The sequence below is a fragment of the Mobula hypostoma genome, chromosome 8 (genome assembly GCF_963921235.1).
Source record: "Mobula hypostoma chromosome 8, sMobHyp1.1, whole genome shotgun sequence".
In the NCBI taxonomy this organism is placed as follows: domain Eukaryota; kingdom Metazoa; phylum Chordata; class Chondrichthyes; order Myliobatiformes; family Myliobatidae; genus Mobula; species Mobula hypostoma.
Window position 1 is genome coordinate 100,981,016 of NC_086104.1, and position 12,133 is coordinate 100,993,148.

General features: G+C 43.5%; 1 protein-coding gene across 1 annotated transcript in view; it reads left to right on the forward strand.

Moving 5' to 3' along the window:
* Positions 1-12,133, forward strand: part of ints9 (integrator complex subunit 9) — a 66,156-nt gene that overhangs the window by 2,696 nt on the left and 51,327 nt on the right. The window contains exons 2-4 of the mRNA XM_063056486.1: positions 4,416-4,543; positions 6,879-6,939; positions 11,261-11,323. Of these exons, the coding sequence (XP_062912556.1) occupies positions 4,416-4,543; positions 6,879-6,939; positions 11,261-11,323 (252 nt within the window). The remainder of the gene's footprint in view (positions 1-4,415; positions 4,544-6,878; positions 6,940-11,260; positions 11,324-12,133) is intronic.

The following is a 12,133-nucleotide window of genomic DNA, read 5'->3' on the forward strand; positions in this document are numbered from 1 at the left end:
CAGACTTTGTCGGAGCTTTATGAGGTAGTGGTGATTGTTTACTAATGCCCCATGTATTGTCATAGTGAAACACATTTGCTTACATCCCATCTAGAAAGATGAAACGTTGATTGTTTATTCTTTTCCATAGAAGCCGCCTGATCTGCTGAGTTCCTCCCGCATTTCCCCGGTAAGGCAGTTCAAATGAGGAGGAATTTCTTTAGGCAGAGGGCGGTGAATCTCTGGAATTTATTGCTACAGTTGGCTGTGGGGGCCAATTCAGTGGGTGTATTTAAAGCAGAGGTCGATATGTTCTTGATTAGTCAGGGCATCAAAGGTTACGGGGTTGAGAGGGAAAATGAGTCAGCCATGATCAAATGGTGGGGCAGCCTCAAAGGACTGAGTTGTCCAATTCTGCTCCTATGATCTCATGGAGATGTATAGAATTTTGGATATAAATGTGTTGTGGAGTTAGTGAAGGAAGGGGCATTAACGTAAAGCAGAAACCATTCACTGAGAAGGGACAATAGTCTAAATAAGCTACTTCTCCTTCTATGTGTATCAATAGGTTGATAGTTTTATTGGTTGGAGTTGGGAGGCCAGTTTACACCTCTGGGAGATAACCGATGGAACCATTAGCTGGGGATATATGAGATGATTTTGAATTGAAAGAACTTCTGGTTTCAGATGGAGCTGGTGAAGCTCAGGAACTACTTGCTGGTGGTAAATAAAACGAAGAAAACAGCTGCTTTACTAATCACACTTTTTCTACTAAACGATCACTACAAATGATCAACGGTAACTTCCCCGTCAGAGTTGAGCTTTTGAACTGCCTGTACAACCTGGCATTTTTGCAGTGAGGACTGAAGTCTCAAGGGTGCAGGACGGCTGCGGCGTGATGCGTACGGGCTGCATCAAGGCGGTGAGGTCCAGGTCAGAGAGAGTGGAAGGAGCCGATGTTGGGCCAATTTGGAGGCAATTTGATTCGGCAGAACTGAGGCAAGGCAAGTGGAGGTGATGCAGAGTTGAGGCTTCAGGACCTGGACCCTGGCCTGAGAGCGAGGAAGGAGCTGAGGTTTGATTGATTTAGGCAACAAACCGAATTGGAAATGTTGGCTATAGGCCAAATTGAGGTGGGGCACCGGCCTGAGAGTGTATCGAAGCGGCAGGGTCCAGGTCTAAGAGCGAGGTCTGGACAATTTAAGCGCCGGGCCAGATTGAAAGGACAAGGTGCCGGGGTGGGAGGCGAGGTGAGGCTTGGACCGGTTCAAATCGCTGCTCCGTGAGGTTTACTCATCTCCACACTGAACTGTGGCTGTGGCCTGCAACCATCACAGTGTGAACTCACCTTTGTGAAGTTCAGTTCAGTTCAGTTCTAAATGCTATTTGCTTACCTTTATTGTTGGCATGTTTTTTTTTTCCTTGCTCTTTTTCTCTGCACGTTGGGTGTTTGACGGTATTCTTTTAATGGGTTCTGTTTGGTTTCTTTGTTTTGTAGCTGTCTGTAAGAAGACAAATCTCAAGGTTGTATAAAGTATGCATTCTTTGATAATAAATGTACTTTGACTTTGACTATTAGTCTGGTATGGGAGAAAAGAAAACCACAGCAGTGGAAACCAGGGTAATATTGGCAAAGCAAAGCTGTGTTTGACCAGATGATTATGTAATGAGCAGAGGCAGCACAGTTAAGATGAATAAATACTGCAGTGACAATGATTCAAATTCCACCATGGCAGAAATGGAATTGCATTCAGTTCATAATCTGCATCTTTTAACAAAATACTAGCCATTACTTCTGATAACTTACTTACTGTCCATTACTCCACTAGTGTTTAGTGAAGATCGTCCATCTCTGGTGGTGTTCAGAGCTTCCTCTCGATTTTCGCTACTGTCAGTCATGCAATCCTGGATGTTGACTCAGGAATACTGTCGCACTCAGATGTAGAAGGATTCTTCATTGCTGTTTCTGTAACAATTTTGTTTTACCCTTTGGGGTTGTGAGCCCTGAGCTGAACCCCCAAACCTGGAAGATCAGTGGGCCACTCTTGGTCTGGCCTCTACCCTTTGACGTGTTTGGCATGGGTGACCCTACCAAGACCAAAGCGTGAAGCTTCAGCCAACATAGCTCTTTGTGTCATTGAGGCACACAAGCTTCAAAGCACGACAAGGCAGTGGTCCTCTTGGAGGTACTTCTGATAACCACAAAGCTATTGGCTTGTCATGAAGAGCTGTTTGCCTTTCCAGAGAGTATATCTGTCATATTTTGCCTGTCCAACCAGATCCATCAATGTGATGTTGAGAAGTTTGGATTGGGACATGGCCCTGGTTTGGATAGATGGGACTAGGCAAAACAGCAGTCGGGATGGACGAAATGGGCTGAAGGTCATGCTTCTGTGCTGTAGTACTCTTTAACATCTTAATTCCCTCTGAAATAGCCTGGCAAGTTGTCTGATTCAATTGGCGATGTACTATCAATGCTGGCCTGGTCAGCAAAACCTAGATCCCTCCAGAAATGAATGAATGCATAAAGAAATAACGTCACATGAGGTGGCATTCAGATAAAAGTTTTTAAGGAGTGAAAGTTTGGGCATCTTTGAATCAATATGTTGGCACAGGATCAACTGGAAGGGGTGACCTTGACTTCCTGATTGCCTGTTCTCCATGCCGGTGTTCAAATTGAGTCTCCATCAGGAAATCAACGTGAAATCAAAAGGAAATGCTTTTTTTTCATACAATCTGACCCAATGTACATATTTCAGCTGCCCATGATCCTATAGTTTGTCATGATTCACAACATTCTTCAATTGCAGCCTACTTTTATTTCCAGAGAGTATTTCCAATTCGTATTTATTTATTTATTTGTCACTTGTACATTGAAACAAATAGTGCAATAAGTCATAGGTATTGACGACCAATACAACTGAAACACAGCCCAGCCTCCCCTCCATACACTTCCCACTGCACAGGAAAGTACCCAGCATCATCCGGGACCCCTCGCACCCCGGTCATTTGTTATTCTCCCCTCTCCTATCAGGCAGAAGATACAAAAGCCTAAAAGCAAATAAGAAAGGCAGCTTTGATCAAACTCTGGAAAAGTGCTCCCGAAAACTTGTATTCTCCTGATCTACCTTGTTGTGGCTCTTGTGTTTATTTGTCCACCTGCAATGCACTTTCAGTGCAGCTAAAGATTTGCGTTTTTTTTGTCACGTGTGCATTGAAACATCGAAAGATACAGCAAAATGCGTTGTTTTGCATCAACAACCATCACAGTCTGATAGTAATGGGGGCGGCCCGCAAATGTCATGCATATTCCAGCGCCAACGTAACATACTGTCGGATCTCTGTTATTTTTCTGATCCTTGGGGTTCTTGCGGTGGTCAAGAGTGGTGAGCAGTCTTAATTCTTAACAATCGTATATCTTATAGTTTAAACAAGCATACAAACACTAAGTCAGCTAAGTAAAGAGCTGAGAAACAAAACAGAGATGACTGAAAAGCAAAGGAGACGAAGATAAAAAGATGGCATCTCTGAAAAGTCCATCACCTTTATAATTGAGAAAAGAGAAATTCCTTAGATAAAAGTAAACCTATCATTGGTTGCACAATTACGTCATGTGGGTAATGTGCTAATACTCAGCCAAGGAAAAATGAGAAAAGTAATAAACCATTAGTTTAATTGCTGTACCACTTTCTGCCAGTGAGTGGGGATGAACCACCACATACCATGAAAAATACATGACTTTGGTAAAAAGTACAAATGATTAAACTACAACTTTAGTCTCACATTAAGTAATCTATTATCTTATAAAAAGCATTAAAAAAAAACTGGTTTCCAACAATACCACGATGTTCAACAGATCAGCACAAGCATAACACCAGTACAAGCCCTTTTCCTACCTCCTGCCTACTCACAGACACAGACAAGTCTCCAATCCCAGGAGAGGCCACATACTAGGCCACCTCGCCCGGACTTGGCAGACATTCTGTTGCTATGATATGTTGCTGACTTCATCATGTTAACTTGGCTCGCAGTTTGCTTGTTATACTTTCCAGTGGAATATCTGATAGAAGAAATCACTATCTCCTTCGGAATTTATTTTTTAAAAATTGGAAGTAGACAGTGCCCGGATTGTAGCTCTTAGTCTCTGGACTTGATGAATGTGTGTATTTTTATGATTGAATAATTCTCATGTTTATCTACAAAAGAACAAACTTTGTTGTGATTTTTATGTGAATAATGGGAAAAATAATGCCTTTCTAGTATGAAATCAAGTAAATTAATTCCATTTTCCTGCTGTACGAATCTCACTGGAATCCTAACAAGGGGTGATTCTGCATCTATTGTTACTTGTTTTTCTTATTACTACAACATGTTTTCTATATTTATATGTTGTTGTTTAAGGAATGATAAAGCTATTCTTTTGCTTTCTCCATCAGTACTGCTTATCTGGTCACCCAACTTTGCCCTGCAATGTCCTGAAGTTCAAGTCTACCACCATCATGCTGGACTGTGGGTTGGACATGACATCAGCCCTCCACTTCCTGCCTTTGCCCCTTGTCCACAGGTACATTGTGCTAAGAATTTTTTTTGACTATGTTTCAAATAATTACAAAGTGACACTAGAACTGGAATATTATGAGGCTCCATGGAGAAAAATTGCAATGTACATGTTAAGAACGAATAAATTCTTCGCGGGCTTCCAGAAGGGTACAGGTATTGACCTTAATTGATGCTTCGATGACAAACTCTGTTATCTTCATCAGGGATGATGCCTGGGTAGGTCTAGCCCATGTTGTATACCGTTGACTGTCCTTCCTGATCAGTTAGCCCTCATCTAGTCACTGTCCCACCTTGATTACAATCGAATTCCAGTTCTTATTTAGAGTGAGACCTTCCTCTCTGTTAAAATTCTTTTTCTCTAGCTTTATTTCAATGGCTTCCTTCACCAGCTGGTCCCAAAAGCTGTTTTTTGTGCCGTCAAAGTCAATCCTATGGCCATTGCAAATGTAATGTTCTGCTACCACCGATTTTTTTTTCCGGGTAATCCAACAGATGCACCTCCTATGCTTCTTGATATGGGTTTCCACCATGTGCCCTGTCTGGCCGATATACGCTGCTCCGCATTCACGGGGAATCCTGTAAACGCCAGCCAACCTGAGTCGTAGGTCACCTCTGACCCGTATAAGTTGCAATGGGTCTGTGGATGGTATTAATCTGGTATTTCTTCAGGAACCTGGCAATCCTTCCAGAAACCATGCAAATATAGGGGAGACAGGTGGTAGCGAGGGTTTCCTCCTCGATTGTCCCTTTTAAGGGCCCGATTGATTTCGTTCACTTTTTAGCCATTCTGTTGGAACATCTTGTGTCTTATTCCCCTTGGAGGCCCTCCGGGTCCAACATAGTTTTTGCATGGTTATTCAAAGTAGAAAGAACTGTTCTACGTTGAGAGGCATGATGGTGGCTGTTATTGTTGAGGTACAAGTCCAGGTGAGTGATAGACGCCATGTCAGAGGCTACCGACTGGTTTCTGTCATATTAGGGTCCAGGAATGGGAGGCAACCATACTTCTCCATATCCATCGTAAATTGAACGTTGAATGTATGCTGTTCAGATGGTCATGGAACAGCTGGAGTGCCTGGAGTCCATGAGACCACACTACAGAGAAATCGGTGGAAGCAGAACATTGCATTTGTGATGGCCATAGCATTGACTATGACGGCACAAAACTACTGTGCCTGGCCAATGGATTTTAGAACCTCCTGGGAAGGAAGCCATTGCAATAAAACTGGAGAAAATAATTTTAACAAAGATGAAGGTCTCGTTCTGTGTAAGAACTGGAATTCGATTGTAAGTAAGGTGAGACAGCAGAAGCCTGATTGGATGAGGACTAACCAATTAGGAGAGACAGACGACGGGGGTATATATATCACCAGACTACACATGCTTAGGCTCATCCCGGATGAAGGTGACAGAGTTTGTCATCGAAACGCCAGTTATAATCGATACCTAAACCTGGCTGGAAGCCCAAGAAGAGTTAATGTGTCATATACACCGGGAAAGCACTAGATCCTTTTTTTTCTACATATGAAGAAAATTGGATTGAATCCCCAGCTCATAAAATAAACCAGGAGATTATAGGTTGGTGAGCCTGACATCAGCAATGGGAAAGTAATTGGAAGATAGTCTAAGGGACTGGATGTATGAGTATTTCAAAAGACAGGGACTGATTAGGGATACTCAGCATGGCGTTATGCGTGGTAGGTGGTGTCTAACGAATTTTGTAGAATTTTTAGAGGAAGTTACTAGGAAAGTTGATGAAGGCGAGGCAGTGGACTTTAGCAAGGCGGTTGACAAGGTCCCACAAAAGGGTTCAGTAGCTGCCTCTGTGACTGAAGGCCTATGATTAGTGGAGTGCTGCAGGGATTGGTGCTGGGTCCATTATTGTTTGTCATCTATTTCAACGATCTGCCTCTTCACTCTGAGCGTCGTGAGAGGGTGGAATGAGCTGCCAGCACTAGTGGTGCATGCAAGCTCAACTTCAATGTTTAAGAGAAGTTTGGATAAGTACATGGATGATAGTGGTTTCGGTGGGCGGGGGGGGTGGTTTATGGTCCAGGTGCAGGCATAGTTTAAATGGATCAGCACAGGCTAGATGAGCCAAAGGGCCTGCTTCTGTGTTGTACTTTTCTCTGATTCTATAACCCGTGCCGAATTGTTTCAGTTAACCGGGATGGCTAATCAATATTTCAAAACCAGAAATGTCGGTGGGTCATCACCCTGAACTATTAACTCCTTTTCATTGTCCACAGATGGCTGAGTGTTTCCAGAATTTTTCTGTTTGTCTTCAGGTTGCAGGTTTTTGGATTTATTTTGAAATGCTATTTGTATTTCTTCCTCAGCCCCAGACTATCTAAGCTACCAGGATGGATTTCAAAAGATGGAAACACCATTTTAGAAAAGGTATGGAGAAAGGAAGTTCATTCTGAACAGTGTTAGTTATTGAGGCCTCTGTTGGTTGGGGTCAAGCATGGATGTTGTGTCCTAGCTGTCCACGTATATGCAAGCCAGTACTCAAGTCAAGACAGCAAGCTGTTGCCTATGCAGCAGGCTCCCCTTCTCATGCAGCTGATGAATCCAAAGGAATGGCAGCCAGCCCTGGGGAAAAGACCTTATCCATACCCATCATGAGTTTATAAACTTCCATGAGGTCATCCCTCATTCTCCTGGGAATAAAGATCCAGTATGGACAGCCTCTCAGGCCTTCTCATCCAGGCAGCATCCTCATAAATCTCTTCTGCACCATCTCTGGCTTGACAATGCCTTTTCTATAACAGGGTGACTAATACTGTACAAAGCACTCCAAGTGCGGCTTCGCCAATGAATTATATACCTGTAACATAAGGTCTCTACTCCTGAACTCGATACCCTGCATGCTAAACTTCTCCACCACCCTGTCTGTTTACACGGTGACTTTCGGTAAATGGCACACCTCTGTTCCACCAAGCTTGTCAGTGCTTTGCCATTTTATGTATGGATCTTACCCTGGTTTGAACATCCAAAGTGCATCACTTCACACTTTTCTAGGTTGAAATCCATTTGCTATTCCTCAGCCCATCTCCCTAACTGATCGGGATCTCTGCATTTCGTTGGGACCTGATTCACTATCAGCAAGATCCCCTAATTTATCAACTTGCAACTCGTACATTCACATCAGAGATCAGAGGAGAATGGCCAGACTGGTTCAAGCTGATTGGAAGGCAACAGTAACTCAAATAACCTCGCATTACAACAGTGGTGTGCAGAGCAGCATTTCTCAATGGTGACATGACAGAGAAATAAAGATATAAACAACTTATTCAAGTTAAAAATGGAGAAGGCTGTGGCTTAGATAGTAGCACTTTAACCCAGTTGAAATGTTTTAGGTTTCAGTCAGATTGATAGTGTTTTATAGTAGATTTTATGTATTGCTGTGTACTGCTGGCGCAAAACAACAAATTTCACTATGTATGTCAGTGGTTGTAAACGTGATTCTGAATCCAGAATCTGGGGCACCTCACTTGTCACAGGCCTCCAGTTGGAGAATCAACCTTCATCCATCACCCTCTGCTTCCTGTCACTGAGCCTGTTCTGAATGCACCTTGCTATACTCGGCACAAACTGCTTCCTGACTGTCACTCCAGTTACTTAGTCTGCCTGATCAGGTCTAATAGTGCTCCGTCACCAATAGGTTCTTCTATATATCATGGGAGGAAACTATCTATCGTACAAATTTCACCCCATCCAGGCCCTTTACACTCTGGGTAGCTGAATCAATACCGGGAAAATTGAAATCTTCCACTAGCACTACCCTACTATTCTCACATCTACGTGCAACTTCTGCTCCTCAAGTTCTCACTGACTATTAAATGTCTATAATATAGCATGACCGAGGTCCGTCACACGCAAAGCAATACCCATCAATGAGTGCGTTCACGTGGGATGTTGCCACAGGGAACAGCATCCATTATCACTGACTCCCACTCCAATGCAGATTGGAGAGGGCACTGCTTCGTCAAACACCTTTGCTCTGTCCACTGCAAAAGGCATGATCTCCTGGAGAGAAGCCACTCATTTCCATTTGCTTCCCATTCCGATACGTCAGTCCATGGCCGCCTCTACTACCGTGATGAGACCAAACTCAGGTTGGAGGAGCAACACCTCATATACCTTCTTGATAGCTCCCCACCCAATGGGATGAACATCAATTTCTCTAACTTCTAAATTACTTCCACCCTCAGTCTTCGCTTGTTTTCTATTCCCATTTATGGTTTCCCTCTCACTCTTGTACTGCTCAACTGGCCATCACCTCCTTCTGGTGCCTCTCCTCTTTCCTTTTCTTCTAAACTCCACTGACCTCTCCTTTTAGATTCCTTCTTCTTCCAGTTCCCAATTTATTTCATCCCTCCCACTCCCCCCCCCCCCCAAGCTGGTCTCATCTGCCAGCTTGTACTCTTCCCCCACCCCCCCATCTCCTTATTCTGGCTTCTTCGCCCTTCCTTTCCAGTCCTGATTAAGGGTCTGGACTTGCTGAGTTCCTCCAGCATTTTGTGTGTGTAGCTCATCTCCAGCTCCATCACGCTGAGCTCATGCCCTTCTCAGGGCTACTTGCTGCTGGCACATGACTGTACGACTAGATCCAGTTCAAACCAAATCATCAGTTTCACTGATGATGCCACAGTGGTGGGCCTCATCAGCAACTACGACGAGACAGCGTACAGACAGGAGGTGGAGCAACTGGTAGAATGGAGCAAACACAACTCCTTGGGTCTCAATGTGAACAAGACCAAAGAAATGATTGTAGGCTTTAGGAAGGTGTAGGCTGACCACTCCTCTCCGCAGATACATTACTCCTCCATGGAGAGAGTTTCTGGGAGTGCACAAAATGGACAATCTCACCCGGTCCCTCAACACCACTCCTTTGGTCAAGAAAACACAGCTGTGTCTCCACTTCCTGAGGAGATTGAGGTGAGTGAGGCTCAACCCTCCCGCCATTTTAACCAATTTTTACAGGAGCACCATCGAGAGTGTCCTGACCAGCTGCATCACCGTCTGGTACGGGATTTACAAGACATCTGACTGCAAGTCTCAACGAAGGATTGCGAGGACTACTGAGAGGATCATCGGCGTCTCTCTTTCACCCATTGGAGATATTTATCAGGAGCGCTGCACACGCAGGGGCAGTGGCATTGTCAGTGATCCCTCCCATCCACCCAACCATCTCTGACCCCCTACCATCAAGCAGGAGGTACCGTAGCAGTATGACAAGAACTGGTAGGATGGGAAACAGCTTCTTCTCCCAGGCTGTGAGGTGACTCAACTCCCTGCCACCACTCGCCTCTCATCACTCATGAAGTGCCAGTAGTGTTAAACTGTTTACTTTTTAAGTTGTATGTGCACCTTATTATTTGTTCATTTATTTGTGGTAATATTACATTTTGTGTTATGTGATTTATATGTACTGTGTTGTGCACCTTGGTCCAGAGGGATGTTTTCTTGTTTGGTGATAAACATGGTTTCAAAGTACATTTGTTATTAGAAGTATGTATACTATATACAACCTTGCGATTTGTCTCCTTACAGGTAAGCACAAAACAAAGAAACCCAACAGAACCCATTAAAAAAGAAGACCACCAAACACCCAATGTGCAGAGAGAAAAAAAAACAAATTGTGCAAACGATAGAAATAAGAAATGAACATTCAGAACTGAAGTTCACGAAAGTGAATCCATGGCCACAGGCAATCAGGAGCCCATTACTTGAGCTGGTTTCTGATTTAATGCTGTGTAGTTATCAGGGTGTAAAGGGAACTGGCAATGGACCGCACTGTAAAGTATTGGCAGCATAAGTATGGGGATGATCTTTGCGTGGTGACATTTAACAAAGCAAACAGAGATTGCAGGCACACATTAAGACAGTCATGTGAGGTGGGGATAGAGTATTAATAAACAAGGAATTATTCACAAATCACGTTGACGATTGTTGGCTCTTGTGTACAGTAAGTAGAGTCATAGAGCACAACAGCACAGAAAACAAGCTCTATGGCCCATTTAGTCTGTGCTCTCGTGACTGAGCAAAGCCCCCAGAGAGACACCGAAGCCAGTGGATATAGAAGTGAGACACTCTTGGAAGAAGAGACCTTCTCGACACAGTATTACATAACATTTTTTATCTGCTAAAGATCAAAAGTTACAGCAGGACAATTCTATAGTTACAATCTATCTACAATACTTCCCTTGAATTATGTATAGTTTTCAAACACTTCCTTCCTTGCACCCACACTCCAGGCACCCGAAATCCCAACTGACTCTAGGCCACATTCATGCATATGCAGGCATTTGAGGTCCAAGTGGAGTGTTTCCCTGTTTGTGATTGACCCCAGCCTGCAGCTCCAGGAAGCCGTCTTAAATTCAATTTACAAACCACATTCAATTCTGAAGAATGGCTGCTGTTGAAATTAATATTTGCTATGTACCCTATCTCCAGAATACACTCTAACAATACCAGACTGGTTTTCTGCCTGGTCCCATCGACCTGAACCTGGACCATAGCCTTCCATATCTCTCATTCATGTATCTATCCAAACTTGTATTATATGTTACAATTAAGATGCACTACACTGGTTTCTTTATGTATTAAAATTTTCAGTTATATAAACGGCGTGTTTTACTGCATTCAATTGGAATTTGCCTGCAAAATCTTGCATATAAATTTATGTACCACTAATCTACTCTTTGTATTGCAGGAGCTGAAAGATTGTGCTGGGCGGGTGTTTGTTGATTCTGTACCAGAGTTCTGCCTACCTGAGGTAAAGAGATGTCTGATTGATAACCTGACCATAGAGCGAAAATAGCAGCTGATGTCAGTTGTAATACATTAAATTTCCATTCAGTAAATGGGAGCTGCAGTAGTGAAACTGTCGAGACGTTTACAGTAGCACATCCAGCAGTAAAGCAGAATTACATCGAGAGCTGTTAACCTACAGTAACGATTTCTTTGCTGTTTGGTTTCTGCATTATCAAAAGGCTGAGCGAGTTCGTGCTTTTCTGTTTGGAGCACAGGAGATTAGATGTGACTTGATAGAGGTGTACAAGATGATAAGAGGCATAGATAGAGTGGACAGCCAGTGCCTTTTCCCAGAGTAGCAACAGCTAATACCAGAGGACATGATTTTTCAGGAAAGTATCAAGTGGAGAACACCAGAGATTTTAATATACAGAGTGATAGTGCATGGAGCACCCTGCCAGGGGTAGTGGTAGAGGCAGATACATTAGGGACATCTAAGAGACTCTTAGACTGGTGCATGGATGAAAGTAAAAAGGAGGGCTGTGTGGGAGGGGAGGGTTAGTTTGATCTTAGAGTAGGTTAAAAGATGAGTACAACGTGGTGGTGCCAAGGGCCTGTACTGTGCCATATTGCATTCTTTGTGCTGCCATTCACAAGTAGTTTGCTTTACCCTGTGGCATGACTTTCCTTAAGTCAAGAGCTGCGGTCTGATGTTCAGGTCATCTGGATTGAGTCTGGTGGAATTGACTGGACTAGTGCTGTACAGCACAAGTCTAAAGGCAAGTTAGTTAACAGAAGGGCAGGTTTGGCAGTTCGGTTTTCCAGGATTCCA